Source organism: Trichosurus vulpecula, chromosome 4 (genome assembly GCF_011100635.1).
Source record: "Trichosurus vulpecula isolate mTriVul1 chromosome 4, mTriVul1.pri, whole genome shotgun sequence".
Classification (NCBI taxonomy): Eukaryota; Metazoa; Chordata; class Mammalia; order Diprotodontia; family Phalangeridae; genus Trichosurus; species Trichosurus vulpecula.
The window spans coordinates 251,937,740-251,961,538 of NC_050576.1; the positions used below are offsets into that span (position 1 = coordinate 251,937,740).

Genomic DNA, 23,799 nt, shown 5'->3' on the forward strand with positions numbered 1-23,799 from the left:
AGCTTCCAGAACTTGAACTCTGTTGATACTGTCCGAGAATGCAAGATCACCTATAGGCCATAATGAAGTACTAGGGGAGGATTTGGATCTGTGATTTCTCCAGTTGATGTGACTATAGATGTGGCAAAACCCATCCTTGACTTAATTCAGAACTCATAGGAGCATAGCTGTGGGGAAACTGGTGGCATTATTTGACTCTATTATTTATAAGACTAGAAATCTAGAGCAGAAAGGGACTTCAAAGGTCATCTAGTCAGATTCTTTTATTTTACCAAGGCTGTCAGAATTCAAGTACCCTTATCCAAGGTCATATAGGTAGTTTCAGGGCTGAGATTTAAAGTCAGATTTTCTGACTTCCAAGTCAGCACTCTTTTCCCTGTGTCACACTAACAATTCAAGGGAAGTAACCTCAAACTCATGGAAGAAAAAGGGCTTGCCCAGGGTCAGTGTCATGGGCTGGATTTGAACCCAGGACTTGTTGATTCTCTACCTAGCATTCTCACCACTCTACCGTCCAGCTGTCTAGATATCTTAGGGAATGACCACAATCTTATACCACATGACAAGCTAGAGCTGTATTAACAACAGACCCTAAGCCTCTGGCCAATTAATAGGCCAGACATTCAGTGATTTGACAAAATTCATAATTCGGTGGAATATATTCTGTTGCTTGTCTTACAGAGAGGAAGTCTGACAAAAGTGCACATGGGAAAAAATGTTTATTTTTAGATCTTGAAAGAGGAATGAAAGAAATGTGGAAGCGTGGGGTAACAAATGCCAAGTCAGTTGTTATCTCTGGGACTGGAGTCTTTTGCCCCCATGAGCTCACTGGAAGACTATCCATCACACTGACAGCAAGGTAGGCTATATGTCAAGGAGGTACTGCCATATCACCTGGAGGCTTCTGTCTCTTTAAGAGATTACACTGGCTGCTGGCCCAATAGGGCACACACTGTCCTTAATTTGCTTACACCAGATTGATTGGAGGTACAAGGACAATCATTAGACTGCCCAGCATTCAGGGATCACTTAGAGTCCTAAAAGTCCTGAAATGCATTTAGCCCTCACAGCTTAATTCAATTCAATGAGTGTTCATTAAGCACTCATTCTCCATCAGGCATGGCTGTTGGAGCTTGAGGTATAATGATGGACATCAAATCCTTCCCTCAAGGAGCTCATATTCTGTTTGGGTGGGGAGGGAATACAACATCCACAACAAATACACAGACACACACATAGACACATAAAAAGCATTGCAGAATAATTTTAAGAGGAAGAGAGTGCTAATAACTAGGGGGAACAAGGAAGGATCTGTGTAGGAGGTGGCACCTGAGCTGTGTTCTGAAGGAGCCTAGGGTTTCTCCAAGATAGAAATGAGGAAGGAGTACATCCCAGAAATGGAAGGTCATTTGTGCCCAGAGATGGAGGAAAGGGATTGGATTTTGAGCACAGGGAACAGCCACCAGATCTGTTTGGCTGGAATAAATAACACCTGGAGAAGCATGGTATGAATAAGAATCAAAATGTACATGGATGGCATGTAGGAGGCAGACTGTGGAGAGATTTGAATGCCAGGCTGAAGACTTTGTATTTTATCCTGAGAACACTCTGAAAACATTGAAGATTTTTTTTAGAATGCAGATGACCTGGTCATATCTTTCTTTTAGGAATATCAGTCTGGCAGCTGTGTGGTCGATGGATGGGAGAGGGGATTGACTTGAGATGGGGAGATCACTTTGGAGACTATTGCAATAACCTAAATAAGAGGTGATGATGATGATGAAGACAAAGATAACTATGAAGACAACAATAGTTCACATTTTGTAGTGCAAAATATTTTACATTCATCCTCTTCTGATTACCCTACAATGCCACGGAGTTAAATGGATCCAATGTTATTTTATATAAGGTGAAATTTAGACACAGAGATGTTACGTGTCTGAAAGTCGCACATCGAGTGGAATTTGGTGTAGATTCCAGGCCTTCTGACTCCCAACAACACAGTCTTCTTGCAAGGCTTGGTTTTGAAGTCCCACACTCTCTTCCCCTACCCCTTCTCTTTCCCTTTCCACTTCTCCTTCCCTCTCCCCTTCGAAAGCAACAAAACAACCAGCATTTATATAGTACTTCCAGGTTTGTAACACACTTTACTTACATTGTCTCATTTGGTTCTCAGGATAGCCCCATGAAGTAAGTACTGTTATTCTGCCCATTTTACAGAGGGTAAGTGATTTGTCCCAGATCACACAGCTAATAAATGTCTGGGACACAATTTAAACTCAGGTCTTCTTGAGTCTTGGGAAAGTGCTCAATCTAGCACATTATATACCTGCCCTTGCAATAAGGAACAGGATCACTGTGTACTTGGAAGCAAAAGATTGAGTGAGTTAGGAAGTTGAAATGTAAGATGTTGGTCTAAATCCAATTTCTGCCAAATTGTCTTCTAGTTTTCCTAGTTCTTAGCAAATAGGAAGCTATTCCCCAAAGTAATTTATATTGTTGAGTTTTGAAAATTCTCCAATATGGGGTTCAATTGTTTCTGATTCTTCCTTACCTAGCCTGTTCTGATTGTCTTTTCTAGTTTTCAAAAAATAGTTTTGATAATTACTATTTCAAGCCCCCGTAGTTTTAGGGGACATTATAGCACCTACTACATGCAAGGAATTTTATAGATCTGTGGCACTATCTCCATTGATGAGGTAAATCTGTGACTTGTTGCCAGGATGGAAACCCAAGTTTTTTGACTTGAAGTGTGACAAACTTCCAAGTGAACTGAGACCATCACTGTCACCTTTCAGAAGCTCCCCCTTTTATTTCTTCTGTTGAAGTCAAGTTCTTGGTACTTTGCTGTGCTAAAGATTTGGTGCCAGATTGATATTCCCTAATTGTTACATGGGAAAAGATTATGAATAGTAAGTTTGCAGAGGAAGAAACCTGTGCTATCAATAGACATAAAAATCCTTTAAATTAATAATAGAGAAATACAAATTGAAACAACTCTGAGGTTCCGACTCACACCTGATTGGCAAAGTTGATAAAAAACAGAAATGGCAAATGCTGGACAAGCTGAAGAGAAAGAATGGCATTGATACACTGCTGGTAGAGCTGTGAATTGCTCCAGCCATTCTGGAAAGCAGACACTATGAAATTGTGCATTTGTTTTGGCCCACTAGCTCTATACCCAAAGAGATCTAGGAAAGAGGGAGAGGACCCATATGTGTAAGAATATTTTATACCAATCTCTGTTTGTGATGGCAAAGAATTAGAAGCTGAGCGAATCTCTATCAACTGGAAAGTGGCTGAGCTAGTTATGGTGTATGGATCTGGTGGAATACTATGGTGCTGTTAGAAATGATGATGGGGATAGTTTCAGAGAAACCTAGAAAGATTTGTATGAACTCATGCAGAATGAAGTGAGCAGAACCAGGAGAACAATTTATGCAATAACAAAAAAATTGTAAGGACAATCAATTTTGAAAGTTTGGGGAATTCTGATCAACATAACAACCAATGACAATTCTAGAGGCTTCATGATGGAACAGGACTTCTGAGACAGAGGACTACTGATTCACAACACATGCACACACACGTGTTATATATACGCATAGCTATACCCACATGTATGTAGATAGATTGATAGATAGATGGATTCAATGTGGAAATTTGTTTTGTTTTACTCTGCATGTTTGTAAGAAGAAATTTTATTTTTCTTACTTTCTCAGTGAGAGGTGGGATGGGAAAAAGGGAAGGCATATCTTTGATGATGATGATGATGATGATGATTGATGATATAAAGATTTGTTACCAGAGGATCTGGGCTTTAATCCTAGTTCAACTATTAATTTCTTGTATGAACTTGGGCAAATTATTGAACCTCTTGGGACATCAATATTTTTCCTCTGTAAAATGGTTGAACTTGAAGGCCCTTCTAGTTTTTTACCTAAGATCATAGGACCTCCATAAAAATGGTGAAGAGGTGTTGGACTTGAAGCCCAGAGGATTTTCTTACTCTAAATTTATTACACTGTGATCTCGTGGTTCAAGATGATACCCAGGGGCTATGTATTGTGTGTGATTATTTTTTAGAGACACAAACATAACGTACCATTTGTCTTGTCTCTCTGGAGCCTCAGGGGCAAGCAACATATGGATTCAAGTGGAAGAGATACCAAGGAAAATTATCCACTAATGAGCTAAATGCTTGCAGGCTTAGCTCTCTGCTGCTTGTGTGATTCGACCTACCATCACTCCCCCTTTTCTTTAATCATTCATCTGCTTCAGAAATCTTATAGGATCAGAGGATTAAGAGCTTAGAGTCCATCCAGTCAAAGCCCTTTATTTTACAAATGAGGAAACAGAGGCCAAAGAGGTCAATGACTTGCCCTATATCACACAGGGAAGAAGTGACCTGACACCAAATGCACGACTGTCCCCTGTCCTGATCGGCCTTTATGCCCTGATGCCTCTTTCCTTCACCATTCTCTAGATGTGAGATGCTTACTTCTGCAGCTAAGCTCTTCCTGACATCTCTCTCTCTCTCTTTCTTCTACCTTCCCAAATCTTATCTATCCTTCAAGGTCCATTAGAATTCCAGGTCCTTCAGGAAGTACACATTTGTCTTAAATCTACATTTTCTTTTTAAAATTAATTCATTTTATTAGCAGGCATCATTTCTTTAATTCAATTCAATTTTATTTTATTTTTAGTTCTAAATTCCTTCTATTTCACTTACCTCTCCCCTACCCATTGACAAAGAAAGAAAAATAAAACCCATTACTAATATATTATTATGCAAAATAAATACATTCATTATCCATGTCTAAAAAAAGAAAGAGAAGAAAATATGCTTTAATCTTCACTCATCAGTTCTCTATCCAAAGGTGGCTAGCATTTTCCATCGTGAGTCTTTGGAATTGTTGTTGGTCATTGTGTCGATCAGAGTCACTAAGTCTTTCAAAATTGATTGTCTTTATAATACTTCTATTACTATATAAATTGTTCTTTTGATTCTATGTACTTCTCTTTGCATCAGTTCATACAAGTCTTCCCAGATCTTTCTGAAATCATCCCACTCATCATTTCTTATCATAGTATTACATTGTGTTGACATACCATAACTAGTTCAGCCACTTCCTAATTGATGGAAAACCATCAGGTTCCAATTCTTTGCCACAGGGGAAAAAGTTGCTATACACATTTTCGTACATGTGAACCCTTTTCTTCTTTCTTTAATTTCTTTAGGGTATAGACCTATCACTAGTATTCTTGGGTCAAAGAGCATGAACATTTTTGATAGTTTTTGGGACATAGTTCCAAATTGCTCTCCAGCATGGATTGACTAGTTCGCAGCTCAATCGACAATGCGTTTTCTTCCCACAATGCCTTCAGTGTATTTTCTTTAGTTCCGTACTGCCTCTTATCCTTTGCTATTAATTTGTGTATCTATCTTCTCTCCCCAATTAGACTGTGTATTCCTTCAGGCTAGGGGTCTAGTCTTATAGCTCTCATCTATATCCCACAGTGATTAACAGTATGAAGAGCACATGAGAAAACACTTGGGAAATAATTGCTGGATTGATTGCTTTGATTAAGCTCTTAAAGGGAAGTTGCTAAGAATCTTCAGTGTTCTGACAAACTTTCCCAGGTTCTTGGCTAAACATGATCCATCCTCAGAGAATCCATTGAATTGAGACTCTAGGAGTGCCAGGAAAAATCAATGGAATTTTGAGCTAAGAAGGTTGACTAGCCACTCATTGAGTTGGAGCTGAGAAAGGGAGGTGATTTTAGGGAAGTTGGAAAGAGCAAGTCCCTATCATGTAGGGACATTAGTTCAATTGAAGAATGACCATTAGTCAGGTATGTTGTAGAGATGATTATAGTTCCAGTACAGGTTGGATCAACTTGGCTTTAAGATATCTTCCAAAACTGAAATTAAGTGGTTCTGATTTTGTGACATCAGGACTAGAAGCAGAAATTTCTGTGATAAACTCCTCTTTCTCCCATTGGATGGATTGCGTACTTCATTGTCATTAGCACCTAAATAGAAAAGTCAACATTGAGAGGGATTTATTATTCACCATAAACAGCAAGTGACTGATACCATTTTGCCCCTATGTGTCTCTTGAAGGGATGTGCTCTTGTTTAATCAGCTCAGTGCTCCAGGGGACTGGCCATTCGCATGAATTCCTCTGAGTGAGTAGCTTCAAATGCAACCCTAATGGGCTGCAAGATAATATTTGTATCTACCTGGGCCTCCAGCTTTGATTTCATTAGGTGGTGATTACAGCCTGTGGGATTGGAGTTGGTTTTGTGTGCACAGGGACAAAGTGACAAAGCCTGACCTAGTGTTACCTTTTGTATCCCAATCATATATATAGGGAATGCTGGGATGCTGATGTGAGTCAGTGATAATAGGATTGAAACCTAGTGGTGGGTACAATTAGCAAGGCAAATTCTGCCATGGTTTCTAGGTTATAGTACTTTGGTCACATGGGAGAGACTGATAGAAATGGTACCCTGATGGCCCTTGTAAAACTGTCAGGAGAATCAGTTCAACTGCAGCATCATTCCCCTGGTACATAATGTGCTGTTTATTTTTCAGCTGAAGGAGAATATAGGACAAAGCTCTTCATGTCTTCCTGGCTGGTACATTCTGTGATGGAGGGATTCTATTTCAGGGCCTATTTTTAGCATTTAAAAAAACATTGAAACTGGTCTATTTTATGCTACGATCGTAAAATACAAACCACTAACAGGTTCTTTTAGAATGTGGCCATCTAAAAGATACCCAAATGAATTCATTCAGTGCCCACTCCACCAGACAGTGCTGATGACCCAAAGATAAAGCAGTCCCTGTCTTCAAGGAACCAAATTCTACTAGGGGAAACTGAGAGAGAGCTGACAACATGTACATTGATAAGTAAATAAAAAGTGAAATGAAAGTTATCACATAGACCACACTTGGGGTACTGTGTTCCATTTGGGGAGCTCTCATTTAAGAAGAGCAATGATCAGTTTGAGAATGCCCAGAGTCAGGCTGATAACCACGATAGCTTCCTGGAAGGTTAACCTGCAGCCCTGAGCCACTCTGTCTTATCCTTGGGGTGGATGATAGTTTGGACTCTGAGCAAACTATTATTTTGTTATTGAAAAATCCTTGTCTTGTTATTGCTCGCCATTGATTCTTTTCTTCTCTTTCAATGAGATTCAGGTAGAAACAGTCTTAGGACAAGTTATTATCCTGCTTTTATTTTTCTAAGAAAAGTAAAATTAGTCTTACATCTGAAAGGAAATGGGTAAAAAAAAACTTTCTGCAATTAAATCATGCATTGCTAATGAAGTGTTTGAGCCAATAATTGTAGATTTTATACAGACTCATGACTTTTTGGTTTTGCAGAGAACTAGAATTTCAGTGACCTCCCTTGATGTATCCATTCTGTAGTTCATTATATTAATGATGTGCAAGATTTCTGTTTCTCATTTGACCCAATTTTCCTTTTTGTCATCTTGGACTACTTGCGACAATATAGACTACTAGAAATCTTCCAAATTTTTGATATTGGAAGCTGAGGACAGAGTGGATGCAATGAGGAAAAGCACATTCAAGGCTTTACAAGGAGTCCATTGGAAAAGTTGTATCATACCAAAGGGGATCATACCTTGTATCATACCTTGAGAACTCCCTCAAAAGGACTTCCAGGAGTTGGCTAATCCCTTCAGCACATGTGCTTTCTGAATCTGGGCCCATTTCCCCCTATGTTCTGTATACGCTGGTGACACTATATCACAGGCTTTATTCTTCAGGGTGGGGGATATTTTGTAGTAATTATTATTACTATGTCACCTTAGTAAATACCCTTTTTAGAAGCTAATTAAGTCTGTATGACTATACGTATGAACTAATGATTACAGGGGAAGCACACTGGTGGGAGCTAATGAACAAATATTAGAAAAGACCCCCTGTAATTCATCCTCAATTCACAGCCTCCATTCAGAGCCTTGAGAAAACTAAGTAAGTGACCTCTGGTACTCAGACTGGCATTCTGAGTGGAGATTGGGAGAGTGAGCCCCAGAGCTTAATGGGATAATAAGCTCTTCCCCGCCCATTAATAGGCCTCATGTGGAGTCTATTAAGGGAATCTTGCTTAGGGGAGGCTTGCTTGTAGGAAGGCTTTCACACCTTTTGGTACTAAGTTGATTAGGCACTGAGTCACAAAGGTTGTAATGCCTTCTGGCTCTGAGAAGTGTATATATACTCTGAATTGTTATTTTTCTTTGGGGGTTCACTTATGAGAAGGATCTTTTGATTCCTTGGTTGAGATTCAGAGTATGTTCAGACCCCCTGACTGCTCAGATGTAAAGGCTCTCAATCCAGTGGTGTATGTAAAGTGTATAGCAATATTGCTTTAATTAGTAATTGCTAATCGCTTTGGTCTAATTTCTCTGCTTGCATTTTCTCTGTATTTTCTCTGCTTGTATTTTCTCTGATATTCAGGGTGTTGACTATTCCTCTGAACTAGTGAATGTAGTTAAGAAGTAGGATTTTTGACCCTTTTTGAGAAGTCTTTCCTAGCAGCCATCCTGGGTATGTCAGGGTACTTGCTGCTATAGACCAAAGGGATATAGATATAGATTACCACAACAGTTCCAAGAGGAAGTATAGAGTTCTTTTGACCATGGCTCCAGAACTGAAGAAAAGATTGAGAGTGGAGAGACAGGCAGCTGTCAAGAAGATGGAGGGAAGTAGGGATGAACTTTCTCTCTCATCTTTGCCTCTTAGGTTCTCTGTCTTCCTTCATTTATTAGCTAGTATTGTCTTCTGGAATAAGCCTTTCCTAGCCCTCCTTGATTTCAGTGCCTTTCCTCAAAAACTAACCTCTCCCCTCCCCCAAATTTATCATATATATATGTGTGTGTGTATATATGAGTGTGTGCATATATATGTATATATATAGATATATGGGTGTGCATATATATTATATTATCTACACGTATATAATCTTGTATACATGTTTTTTGAACATAGTTTGTACATTGTCTCCCCCATTAGACTGTGAGATGCTTGAGAGCAGGGACTTTTGTTTTTCCTTCTCTTAGTATCCCCAGCAATTCGAACAGTGTCTGGCATATAATAGGCACTAAATAATGCTTGTTGACGGACTAAAGTGAAGTACATCTGGGGACTACCTGATGCTGACTCACTTCCCCTGTGGAGTTTGGGAATGGCACAGATGGAGAGCGTTCTACCAGAGTGAAGGAGAGCAAGAGAGTAGCAATGACAGGAAACACGTTTCAATGTGGCTTTGGAGCATTCTGTATTTGATTGGCAGCTTGACAAGGAGCTATGCGGATTCCAAGATACATATTACTCAGAGTGTTTGGGGGATAATGTTTGTCTGAAAGATACGAAACTAGAAATGCTTGTATCACCTGGCAGCATGCATCCTGTCTGACTTAAAAGTATCTGCTCATTCATTGTGATGAAACCTTTATGTGCCTGTCAGGAGGAGAACCAAGAAACTTCTGGAAGGGAGCTACCACTTCAGAGTTAAGTGACTCTGTTGTTCAGTTGTTTCAGATGTGTCCAGCTCTTCATGAACCCATTTTGGTTTGTTTTTTTTATTTTCGGCAAAGATTCTGGAGTGGTTTGCCATTTCCTTTTTAAGCTAAGGAAACTGAGGAAAATAGGGTTAAGTGATTTGCCTGGGGTGACACAGCTAGTAAGTGTCTGAGGCTGGATTTGAACTCATGTCTTCCTGACTCCCGTAAGTGACTCAAGGGACTCTGATCCATTCAGTAAATATGAGGACTACCCAGATAAGAAAACTCAGGTGGGTCTCTTTCATTTGAAATGCCATCTATGCCATCTGATGACATTTTCCTTCAGCTGTGACCTATGGGGAGAGACTAGCTACCCTTGCCAGTCTTAGATAAAGCAAGGTCATTCAAAGCTTCAGTTTTCTTATTTGTAAAATGCAAGTATTAGATTCATAGTGAGAGCTTCCATTTGAATAATTTGATGGGTGCCTCTTGGTTAACGAGCTAACTAGGCCTAGTTCATACTGTAATGTTTTAATTCCATCATCTTAATCATCCAGAGGGTACCCACAATAGAAAACAAAAGATAAAACCCAGTTTCCTGCAATAGCATTGACAGGTTACGTATAGGAGATGTCTCAGATGTAGACTGGAAAGATTCATTCATGGCAATAGGACCTAAGGATCAATCAAATGCTTTATAATAAATCTCCAGAATGTTATCTCTCCCATGTCATATAGCATATAATTCCTATTACTCTCCAAGACAGTCTGCTTCACCTCTTCAAGGTCATAAACCAAATCTGAGATCTTTAATTTGAACAAGTAGGAAAAAAAAATGCCTCCCCCATGACACATAGTCTGATCTTCAAATAGGTCACATCCTACCATGCATATATTAAGCATTGTCCCATTCTGGGGAAAAACTTAGGAAGGATTCACATCTTTTCTTGGCTATTTTGTTTTGGTTTTGTTACTTCCCCAGCATCCTCCTGGATGTGTCTTCTCTGTTCCTTGCTAAACTTGCCTTACAAGGTTCTGAGCCCCCGGCTGTCTCTTTGACGATGAGGGGCTGCCAGAGGCTGCTTTCCATCCCATCTGTTTCTGGGAATAAGAGTCCCTTTGGATTCTTTTCTTTCTTTTTTTTTTCTGCTTCATCCCATGCCAGAGTTTTACTCCTCCAGGGTTTCCTCCATCCAGTCTGATCAGAAAAACAAGAGGGGGCATTCCTCTTGCCCCAGTCCCAGTAAGCAACATTCTTCAGCCTTTTGTAGTCTCTCTTTTACTGAAGGCCAGATCCTGTGCCTTTCTTCAGGAAAGAAAAACACATTGAAAGTAGTTTGGTATAGAGCCCTATAATACCCAAAGGAAATCCTCCTTTCTTTTTGAATGGTCGAGGTTGGCTCTTAAAATAAATCCAGAGCCTGTCTGACTGACTGAATCCCTCAGCAACACTAGTCTAGTTATCAAGAGGGCAACATGCCATAATCTGGAGCCCGACTTTGACACATTTGGCCCTGACTCCTGTATACATGGCTGTATGAGCCCATGAGGCTAGGCAGCAAACTTGGTTAATTCAAAGCTTCATCATGACAGTAAAATAAACTTTTTCTGAACCTTGTCTAGCCTCATTAGGCTTTATTAGAAAATAAGTAACTGTGAAAGGGGCAAAGGTATGTGTGTGCTGATGATGGAGGTGTGGGAGGAAGGTCTAACCAAAGCAGATCAAAGTGACAAGAAAGATGCTACTGCTTTGAGAATGAGAAGTGGTCAGTTGTAGTTAGTTTCATGGTTCTACTTCTCCCCAGTGAAAAACCAGCTTTTAATGGACAGGGAAGAAAACCATTGTCTTGAAGATGATTCCTTTCAGGCCAGATTTTTTTCCTATGCTTCTCTTCACAATATTTTCCCCTTTTCAGATCTTCTAGCTATTATAAAAGAAATATTTGGATAACCAGCTGCTCTCTTTCTCTCTCTCTCTCTCTCTCTCTCTCTCTCTCTCTCTCTCTCTCTCTCTCTCTCTCTTTGTCTCTCAGCAAATTTCATTTACTGGAAAAAAAATTATTCAAGGGTCCTGAGGGGGAAGAAAGAAAAAGATTCTAATACCAGCTGAAAAACTTTGTAATTCAAAATTCCTGAGGGTATTTTTGTTTTTCAGGGATGCAGAGAAATCAGTTGTAAGAATTTCAGATGAAGAGAAACAAGATGACTCATATTCTAGTCTTTAAAAAGGTTCTGAAAGCCATGCTTAGTGAATTTTGAATTTTCTTATTTATTCATTTCAATTCCGTAAGCATTTATTAAGTGCTTTCTACTGGTCAGGCACTGTGCAAAGCCCAAGAGATATGGTGACAAAAATGAAACAGACCCTGATCTACATTCTTTTGAGGAATAAAAACCAGTAAAGAGATTAGTAAATAAGTGATTGATTTGAAGATGGAAAGAGTTCCAATAGCAAGGGGGTTCATCAGAAAAAGTTTGCCATAGAAGGTAGAAAAGGGAGAAGTTTCTAGTGAGCTAGAAGAATTTTCGTTTTTGTCTTTGCATTCTCCCAAGTGACAGCATCTCACAGGGCTTGGCACACACTAGACACTTACCAAGTGTTACTTTAATAGAATTGAAGTTAGGAATTCTAAGAAGTCAGACTGAGGAAAATATTTCCAATGTGGGAGATTGCCTACACAAAGACAAGGAATGGGAAATGGAATGCTGAGTTTGGAGAAGAGCAATTTGCGAGCTTGGATGGGACATGGAGTATGTAGGGGGTGTAATGTGATTCATGTCTGAAAAGTCAGCATGTGAAGGATTGTAGATGCTAAAGTTGAGAAGTTTGTATTTTGTCTTAGAAATAATAGAGAGCCATGAAAAATTCTTAATCAAAGGAATGATAAGTTCAGACCTGTGCTTTAGCAAGATTATTCCAAGTCTGGTTCCTTGTTTTTGTTGGATTTGCTTTTACTCATTTCCTAAGATCTTGTGATCGTGTCTTAGTCTAGTGTTTGAAGGAGCCCTGAATATATACTCCTTGGTGAAGTTGTCTTTGAGTGAAAAAACAAATGTCTTTCCCCTTATTTTTTTTTTACAATCCTTGCTTTTTTCTGCACTATTCTGGATTGTCTAGAAAGATTCTACTAAGATACATTATAATGGAGGAAATGTAAAGTGATACATAAATTTAAAGAAATCAGCCTTGCAAAAGGCAGAAAGGAGAATGTATGAAAAAGTCCCAGGGAGCTGATTATTCTTCAAGCTTGATATGAGCCAAAAACATATCTCGTTTCTTTATTTTCTTGGATGCATCAACTATTACTCCTCTCCCTTGGAGGTTGGAGCCCATCCTTGCCTTCTCATTCTGGACCTTTCTTGCTCAGACTCTTTCATAAATATTCCACAAAGGAATATTTCCTAATGCTCTGGGACCCCTGTTCTGGGTTCTTTAATATATTATGAATAATAGCTCAAAATCTAGTGTCCACCAGCTGTCCCTCACTATTGCTGTACAAATAGGCCACCTCCTTTTCTGGGAACACATGCCCCCAATAATATCTTTCACAACATTTCTTGCAGGCCAGTCATTGTTGGTAATATGTTACAAATTCCTGCCTGCCTGTCTCTGTGCATCTTACTATTGCTTTTTATGTCACCTGAAATGATGAAAAATATCATGTACTGATGTACTTATTTGCATATTACGAAAGAACATTTCGCTCAATAGAACAAAAATGAAGGCTTGCTTCTACCAATCAGCCAACAATCATTTATTAAGTGCTCACTATAGACCAAGTATTGTGTTAAGCCTGAGGATACAAAAAACAAAGGCAAACCCAGTTCCTTCCCTCAAGGAGTTTACATTCTAATGTGGGAGGCCACATATATCTTAATGGGGGAGACCCCACACATAGGGTAGTCTTGTCTGGGGAGAAGCGCTTTGATCTGGAGAATTATAGGGATCATGAAGAGAGTCACGTGTGTTTGACACATTCCTTCTAATAGTAGTGACCATGTTGTTTCACTAGACCTGGAAAGTTGGGGGAAAGGGATTTATTGACATTGTAAACCTGGATCATTGGATGGTGGGCACTGCCTTCAAGAGAAATATGGACATTAGGAAGGTTAATCATTGTCATGGATCTTCACCCATAACAAATTTAAATAAAGAAAGAAAGATTTCCTAAACATGATACAACTCTCTGCACTTTTTTTGCCTATGATACTACAGGGATTCCTCAATGAAATCTTAGATAAAGATCTTGGTAGCTATGAGAAAAAAAAAGTCCTTTTAACATTCAACAAAGGTAAAGATATGTGGGTAAAAGATGCACCCAAATGATTTTGTGTAGTTGGACAGTCAAGCCATAAAATTAATACATCTGTATGCCTGTACATCCAGATATTTCTCTATACCAATACCTATGCCTATACCTATACTTACAGCTCTCCCTCTTGCCCGCATCTATCTAAGTATCTATTTGTTTATCTATTTGTCATCTATTTTTCAATCCCCACAGATGGACAATATACTTGGGCCAGAATGTAATAGAAGGAAGAAAGAAATGTTGCCAAATGGTTGTATTTGAAAACTAACACAGCACTTTTAAAGACTGAGTGGCATTCCAGGGTCAAGACCATTTTAAAAAAAATGAATACTCTGCTAGTGATGCGATATCTATGACTGCAAATTCCAGAATATCGAAATCCCCTAAGAACCTAAAAATGTTACATGGAAGCCAAAAAAGTGAATGTGATCTTAAGTGAGGCTGCATTCATTGTAGCGTAGCGTCTGGCACAGGAATGTAGAGACCATTTTCCAAGTGGGCGTAGGCCTGGGCAAAACACAAAGGAATAATTATAGTCACTTCTGCCTATGGAGTTTTAGGAAGGACTTTGAAAAGCTGGAGTGAATTCAAAGGAGAGTGTTTAGAGTGGTTAGGGAATACCAAATCAAGTTATGTCAGTCAATAGAAAACATTTATTAAGTGCCTACTATGTCCTAGATTCTACGTATAGTATTGGGTTCACAAAGAAAGGCAAAAAAATCAGCTATTGTTTTCAAGGAGTTCACGACAATGAGAGAGAAAACATGCAAGCAGCTATGTGCAAACAAGGTATATACAAGACAAATTGGAGATAATCTCAGAGGGAAAGCACTAAGATTAAGGGAGATGGTAAACATCTTCTTACAAAAGGTGGAGGAAGCTAGGAAAGTTAAGGGACAGCAGGTATCACAGTAGACAGGGAACCATGCCTGAAGTCAGGAACATCCGAGTTCAAATCTGACCTCAGAAAAATGTCCATGTGGCCCAGGGCAAGTCATTTAATCCTGTTTGTCTCAGTTTCCTCATCTGTAAAATGAGCTGGAGAAGGAATGACAAACCACTCTAGTATCTTTGCCAAGAAAACCCCAAGTGGGGTCCGGAAGAAGAGTCAGACATGACTGAAACAACTGAAAGATGAAGAAAACTAGAAGGCAGGGGTGAGGAGGGAGAGAATTCTAGAAAGTGGGCACAGCTAGTGAAAATGCCTGGAGTTAGGAGATGAATTATCTTGTGCAAGGAACAGCAAGGAAGCCAATGTCATGGCCTAGTAGAATATGGATGTGGGAGTGAGGGGGGATATAAGGAGTAAGAAGATGGGAAAGGTAGGAAGGGGCTAGGCTATAAAAAATTTTAAAAACCACATAGAAGTTTTTATATTTGATTTTGGAAGTAATTCTGAACCACCAGAATTTATTGAATGAAAGGGAAGGGAAGTAACCTGGTCAAACCTGCATTGAAGAACATGAATTTGACATCAGAGTGGAAGATGGCCTGGAATGGGAAGAGACTTGTGGCAGGGAGACCAACCAGCAGACTTTTACAATAGTCCAGGCATGAGGCGATGCAGTTCTGAACCTGGGTGGTAGCATGTAAGAGGAGGGAAAGGGACAGACATGTGATATGTTGCAAAGGTAGAAACCACAGGACTTACAAATGAACTGTTTACTGGGAGAGAGTGACCTAGTTTGAATCTGAGTGACTAGTAGAACCTTGAGGCTATTGACAGAAATAGGGAAGGAATTTAGGAAGAGAGGAAATATAATAATTTCAGTTTGGGGACATATTAAGTTTAAGATGCCTACAGGATGTCAATTCAAGATATCTAATAGGCAGTTGGAGATGCAAGACTGGAAATCAGGAGAGAGGTTAGGGCTAGAGAAATAAGTCTGAGAATCATCTATGTAAAGCTGATAGTTAAATTCATGAGAGCTGATGGGCTCACCAAATGGAATAGTGTAGAGGGAAAAGAGAAGAGGACTTAGGAGAAAGCCTTGGAATATACCTATGCTTAGTGACAGGTAGAAAGAGTACCAAGAAAAAGCTGTGTCATGAAAGCCTAGAGAAAAAGAGAGCATCAAGAAGAGAGTGCCCAATGGTGTTGAACACTGTGGAGAGGTTCATAAGAATGAGGGTTGAGAAATGGCCACTAGATTTGGTAATAAGGAGAACTTTGGATCTTTGAGAGAGCACAAAGTTTCAATGATGAGTTGGGAAGCCAGATTGCAGAGATCTAGCAAGGAATTGAGGGGAAAGGAAGTGGAGGCACCAATCCTAGATAGTCTTCTCAAGGAGTTTAGAGAGAAAAGGGGGTGACATGTAGGATGATAGCTAGTAGGAATGGATGGCTCAGGTGAAGATTTTCAAGGATCTTTTGAGGGGATAAAGATTGGTTGAGGAAATGAGATGAGGTAGAGTATAGCTGGGAAAAGAGAAGGCATGGGAGGATATGGTAATTATACCTCTGTGAACCAAGGTAAGTCATAATCTGTCGCTGAGCCTGTTTCAACATCAAGAGAATGTGTGTATTTGTGTGTGTGTGTGTGTGTGTGTGTGTGTGTGTGTCCCAAGTGATCTTCTACTTCCCTTCTAGCTATAGTATTTTGAATCTCAGTATTTGTGGGAAGTTACCAAGAAGAAGGATAAAACTTATTCTGTTTGTCTGCAGATACCATGGGGAGGAAGATATAAGACAAAGAGTTCAACTTGACATAAGGAAAGAAAACTTCCTAAAGCATTAGAGTTGTCCAAAAATAGAATGGAATATTTTTTTAAGATAGTGAGTTCCTGATCATCACTGGAGATCTTCAATGGGAGGAAGGCAGATGTCATAGAATTGAATTCCTTTTCCATCACTTACTACACCTGTGACTTTGGAACAATCACTTAACCTCTATGGGCCTTTGGTTCTTTATCTCCACATAAGGCTATTAGACTAGAAAGCCTCTGAGGTCTCTTCCAGCTTTAAATTTTTGATCCTATTATTCTAAGTAAATGCTAGGTGGCCGCTTGTTCACAATGTGGTAGATAGTGTTAATGCTTTGGTTATAGGCTAGAGTGGATGCCCTTTGCATTTTCTTGAAATCCTGAGAACTCTATGATTCTGTCACCCTTGACATATGAATGCTTTTCTTGGTAGACTTTTTCTGATAACAGTAAAGAGATGCAATGTTCTAAGTAGCAAAAAATGGGTATTAACAATTTGACTTCCTCAGAAATGTCAGTGACATAATCTTTGCCATTTGACTTCCTACACAACACAACTCGGCCTTTTCTGCATTAATGAAACACCTTCAAAGGTGTTTTCCCCCTCATCTTTATGTACCGTGACACTTTTTTCATTTATGAAAAATTTGTGAAATAGATGTTTTCCCACAGCCAAGGGAAAAATTGGAGGTGATTAAATCCATTTTTGCAAATTATTGTCAATTGTCTCATTGCCATCACCATTGTTGCCATCATCATCACCATCATCATTGTCATCTGTTGGTTGCAATAAACTGTTAATTACACTATTATAACAGGCTTATTACACAGAGATTATCCCAACAAAGGGAACATACCTCTTTAAAAAAAAACAAGCCACCAATGATCCTCCTTTCTGAATTGCCATCTATCTTTTCTTCTTGAGCTTATTGGAATACCATTAGTGCTTTTCTTATCCTAAGCCATTCATTCAGTAGCAGGTCAATGAATGCCTATGTAGCATCCTTTGTGCTATCGCTGGCCCAACTGGCCCTTGCGCTGGTAGGCTGACTCCCTAGAAAGCAGCTGACTATACTATTCCCTCCAGGGTTTTAATGGTAACTCTTAGCAATTATAGCTTCTAGTACTGTCTTTCATGAGCCCCCATCTAGTCTTCTCCTCATTATCAGTCAATAGTACTCTCTTACTTTCAGAAAAGTGATTTACTAAGAATAGGAGGTTACAAACCATCCTCCCAAACTGAAACATATTATCCTCTTGCACATAGAATGGGCTCAGACTTAAAGTACAGTGGGATTGAGGCACACATTTAGAGAATATGAGGATGATAATTACTTCAAAATTCCTGGCCTTGGGAATTTTTTCTTCTCTAATGGAGTCCTACTGATGTTCTCTTTAGGTGGAGCTTTTTAATGGGCTTTGAGAATTAGGGTCTTTCTAGATTCTATAGGCAATATTTCTCTCTCTTACAAGGGGTCACAATCCCAGAAGTTGCTGCCATCCTCTTAGGACTATCTAACTACGTCTTTAGGTGATTACTCTGACATAGGCTATCAAGATCCCAAGGGATTCTGCTACCAACTGTGGTTGCTGATGCCTCTGTTGGATCTTCCAATCTCCTGAGTACAATACTCCCATAACACTCATTCACCCAAGATCAGGAAAGAATAAAGATAAAAGAAAGAGGCAATTTACACTCACAGATTCATGATGATTTCTCTCTCCTCTTTCCCCTTAGCAGTTCCCAGCAGGTCTGTCTCACTCATTTCCAGAAAGGAAAAGTAGCAAAAGAGTTAATAGAGGGTGTGACCACATCTTTTGCATGTACACACAATTCTTCAGCAACTTATGGATTATCAGTCCTTTTGGCTTCTCAGCTAACTAGAAGACCCTTCTACGTAATACTAACCCCCAAACCTCTCATGGCTGGAAATGGGCTCAGCAAGCTTCCACATGTTGGATTCGTATCAGGCAGGGGATATTTTCATGTTTGTTGTAACACCACCTAGGAAAAACCTAATCTGAATATATTCAAAGGACTGGACTCTCATTGGTTAATTCTCCCATTATACATAAGGCATACTAATCTTGGATAGCACTTCCTCTTTAAGTTAAGTAAGTTGAGGGACCCGTTAATGCAAGACAGTTATGAAGAAAAAGCAAAAAGATGGGGAGGTTCCTGTGCAGCCTGATGACCCAATGGCCCTTAGACAATTTTGCCTCATGCCCTTGCAATGTAATTCTTTCAGGACAAGTTTGTAGGTCCTATGAACCATAACGTCTCCTAGAGCAAGCCAAGAGCAGCAAATTCACTGAGAGAAGACTTCAGAACAAGCCTTCTCCATGGAAGATGTCAACCAGGAAGCTCTCACTATTAACTTAGAATCATAACCACAGAACTCAAAATGACCTAAGACATCTACATTAATGTCTTCCTTTTACACCTAAAGAATCTAAAGGTGAGAGATGGATCCCAGAGCTAGAGCTGGAAGGGACCTTAAAGGCCTCTCACTTTATATATGAGAAAACTGAGGCCCAGAAAAGTTAAAGAACTCATTCATTGTCTAAAAGGCAATAAATATCAGCGATAGGATTAGAACCTAGCTCTTCTGAATCCAGAGCCATTACTCTTTCTGCTGGGAATTTGCTTGCTCAAGGGCAATTGAGATATGGATAATTGAAAGGCATAGAGGTGAAAAATGTCCCATCATCCAACTTAAGATGATTGATTTAGAGCTGGAAGGGGCTCAGGAAACTCTTGAGTCCACCCTACCATTTTACAGATTGGAAAACTCTAGACTAGGGAGATGAATTGATCATCCAAGCTTATATAGGTTGTTAATACCAGAGATGGGATTGGGATCCATATCCTCTGGCTTCAGAATCGGTCCTCTTTCCACTGGACCACTTAAATGTCTTTATGATATGCCAAGGAACTGCTTGGTAACCTGTAGCAATCATCGAGAAGTCTAAAGATATCTTGTCTTGGAAGAGCAACTAAGCAACCTCACCAAAGCACAGGGTGGTAGGTAGCTCCTCCTCAAGGTTATTACAAAGGATTCCATCCCCACAATGTTGATCAGAAAGGAAAATCCACATCTGTTTACATGCTGACAATTTGATCTGTGGTCAGATTTCACCTCAGGAAGATGTGTCTTCCTGACTCCAGGCCTGACATTCTATCTGACATGTCACCTAACTGCCCTTATGACATGTACACACATATGTATATTGTATGTGTATAATACACACCTCTATATGTGATATATAATATGTACATAGTAATTTATGTGTATATATGCATGCACATGTGTGAGCCTGTATATTTGTTAATGGTTGGCCGGCTTAAATGAATACTGGCTAACCTATATTTGGCATGGCTAGATATCTGATCTTCTATCTGGCCCACCCTGTGTCCAAAGGAGGCTGCAATTTCTATCTTTGTGGGGAGGATGATCAGGACTAAGTGGTCACAGCCAGAAGCCTAGCTGGGGAGGGGCAGGGCAATTTCTCTTTTCTTATCCTATCTCCAAGAGGAATTTGGGGCTAGAATTATATCAGGGCTTAATACACCAAACATTTGTAATCTAGGGATTCTATAAGGAGTTTAGGATAAATTTCACTTTTCCTAATAGCCCTCAATATAAGGGCAGTAATTAGCTTACTTGACATTCCCTCCCATAATACTTTGGTTACTGGGACAACCATCACTAATAGTTTTTCATCAAGGTAAACAGTAAATAGAGATCAGAGATTAGGGTAGACAAGAGAATACATGAGAGTCAATGATCTCTTCTGTTGGGGAGCAGTGAAAACCTCTGTTTAACATAACACAGGCCCTGGTAGATAGCTGGGTTTCACTCAGCCATCTCTAGGGACTTGCCCCAAGGGAGGTCTCCTGGGGAGCCCCTTCTCTGCAACGTCTGCGCCCTCAGTGAGTACTCAGTATTGTTGGCTTAGAGGTCCCTTGGGCACTCCAGAATCATGTCCTCCATGCATGCAGGAGTACTGCTTTATTCCTCAGGAAACTGGCCCAGGCTGGGGTGGGAATGGGCTGACCTAAGGTTGTTGTGAAGTTCAAATGAAAATAATGCACCAAAATTGCTTTCCACAAATGTCTGTTATCCTCATTACTGTTGTCATGGCACCACTTATGCTCCCAGCCACTGCAATAACTTGGTTTTAAGAATGCAATTAAGCACATAGAAACCATTTTGCTCTTAGCCCTGAGTTCGCTAAGCTGCACTGACCTAGCCCCTTTCATCTTTCTTTGTGCAGCAAACTCTCTTTACATATTCATGTTCCCTTCCAGTCAAGAATAACGAAAAAAAAAATGACAACTGACATTTCTGTCATCCATTAAAGTTATTCAAGCCTTGCAACAACCTAGTGAGGTGTATGTTAAGGTTATTAGTATGTCCATTTTACAGATGAGAAAATTGGGAATAGATATGCATTTGTAACATTTATACCTGTTTGGATATGAGTAAATATAAGGCTGAAACAATTAAAAAAAGGTAAAGAGAGAATGTGCCAGGGGAGTTTCAACCTTGTCTTCTTCACTTCAAGTACACTATGAAACAGAATTCCCAGTAATCCAGTGGAGTATGTTTACCATCTGAGAGGGCCATGGAAGCCTCCTTTAGTGTGAAGGTTGCCTGATTCACTAACTGGGCTCATTGGCATGCTGCACAGCCAAACTTTTTACCCTCAGATAGGGTAATATCACAGGATCATAAGAGTCTCATTTTGACAAAAAAAAATCTTGACTATTATCTAATTTAAACCTATGGAAATTCAGACTCAAAGACTTGGTAAAGGTCATAGAGCTACTAAGTGGCTGGGCTAGGATTAAAACCAAGTCTAAATAAGATCTCATCTGGCACTTACCCCGACAGCTCTTCTCTGTGAGACCTTCCTCCCCTTCCCCACCCCGCCACACACACTTATTTTCATTTATTCATGGGTTTTCAGTTGGTTGTCCAACCATGAGAGAGAATCTATATACATGCCAATTCATATTAAGCATTCAAGTAATATTTTGAGACTGTGAGATGCTCCCTTTCTCTTTCTCTCTTGCCCTCCCTCTTGCTCTTTCTCTCTCTCTGCACCTCTGCTCCACCATCTAAATTAATTTAGAATTCTCTTGAAATGCCTCCTCAAGCATGACAGAGCTGTTTGTCCATGATGAACAATGCTTTCTTCTCTTATTGCCATTGGCAGAGGAGGGCCAAGTCAGGGTTACATCCTGGGACTCCTGCAGGGCTGAGTGGTAAGAGAAGCGTCTGACCTCTGCTCTCCAACCCGCTTTTAATATCTACTTTCTTAGTCAGCTGTCCCACCTCCACTGGTGCAGAATTACCTTTCTATATATACATTTTTAAAAAATAATACCAATGACTCTTTTCCCCTGGTCTTCACAAGTCTGACAAATCAACTACAATTCTAATATTATGCTTAGCTCAAGACAATTAGTGAAGAGTCCAGAGGACAAGGGGCACAGGGTGTCACCCCCTCAAATTGTGAGTTTAGATTTCACAATGCACAAAGCACAATGTTGTCAAAGACCTTCAAGGCTGTTTTCTTTGGGAAAGAATATCTGGAAGTCTTGTTTTTCAAAAACCTCGACTATAACAAAGCCAAGAAAATCAGCCTCCTATCGAAGTTCAACTGGTTAAGCACATGGAATGCAATTGGCCTCTGTTTGCATATATGAATCAACAAAGAAACAAACATTAATTGAATACTTCCTCTATTCTAGGCATTGGGAACACAAAGATATGTGTTATAGTCCTGCACCCAAGAAGCTTACTTTTTTTTTGATGGTGATAGCATGCAAGTGAATATGCATATTCCTACACAGATGTCTATATTTTATGTAACATAGTACATGTGCGTAGAGAACAACACAATATATACATGTATTATACATGCCCACATAGCATATTATACAATGCACATTATATTACATAGTCACCACAACACATGTACATAAAATACATACATGTTAGGCATACATATATGTTGTGTGCGCATATATAATATGTTGCATAATATAATGAGCTAGAGAAGGAAATGGCAAACCACTCCAGTATCTTTGCCAAAGAAACTCCAAATAAGTTCACAAAGAGAGGTGACTGAAAAATGACTGAAGAATATCAAATATACATACATACCTATGTACATGTAAGCATTACATATACATATGTGGAGAGTCAACATGATATAATGGATAGTGACTAGAGTCAGAAAGACCCGAGTTCTAATCCCACCTCAGATGCTTTCTGGCTGTGTGGCCCTGGATAAGTCACTTAACTTCTCAATGCTTCAGGTTTCTTGTCTCTGAAAGACTCAGTGGCCTCTAGAGTCCCTCAAAGCTCTGAATCTAGGATCCAATGATCTTAATATTTATCACTTGAAATAGAGAATCTCTGAGCGGCAAAGGCCCTCAGAAACCATTGAGCCACACTCTTGTTGAACAATAGTGCCTTTGGCAACACCTACAATATTTGGGTTCATGGAGTCTTTGTCTCTGAAGGCTTCCAGTGAGGAGGAATCCACCGTCTCCCAAGGCAGCCTGTTCTTTTTCATCGCTTTTGTTTCTGACCTGCAATATTATCAAGGCAGGGAACTTCCTAAGCAGAAACTCCCTCCACTGATACAGATTGATGACTCATTAATAATTCTTAGTTTTAGAGAGTTGCCAGTTGAAGAAGTTTGTATTTCTAACACTTGTCCCTGTCTGCATGGGAGGCTGAGGGCAAGACTGAATTTTTTTAATTTAATTAATTTGGTTCTGCCGTTGGAAAGTGGGTGTTGTTAGCCAGGACTAGCTAAACCTTTTCTCCTCCCAGTGGGAAACTTCTATCCCTTAGCTATTGCCTTCAGGTTCACCCATGACAGATCTTTCTCTGTGTATGCTGAGGAAATGTGGAAGAAGGAGTTAATGGAGCCTTGTGATCCCAAAGCCCTGCCCCACCACAGATAGCAAAAAAGGCAATCTAACTCATTTTAGCCCGAAAGGCAGAAAGACAATTCCAGATCCAGTTTAATTTGGCTTCTTGGGAAATTTATCCAAAATCAAATAACATTTTCACATGGTTTAGTTCTACCTGCCCTCTTCCTAACTAGGAGAAAGCCTGGCACTTGGGGGTTAGGACTCCAACTCTTTCTCTATTTCTGTATCACAAAATCAAATACTGCCTAACCTTTCTGCAGCCCCTGTTCAAAATAAAGGATATAT

At 39.7% G+C, this 23,799-nt stretch overlaps 1 protein-coding gene across 1 annotated transcript in view; it reads right to left on the reverse strand.

Moving 5' to 3' along the window:
* The window catches only part of LOC118847068 (elongation factor 1-gamma-like), a 30,743-nt gene extending 7,596 nt beyond the window's left edge, over positions 1–23,147 (reverse strand). The window contains 1 exon segment of the mRNA XM_036755688.1: positions 22,972–23,147. Coding sequence (XP_036611583.1) covers positions 22,972–23,147 — 176 coding nt within the window.
* Between the last annotated feature and the right edge of the window lie 652 nt (positions 23,148–23,799).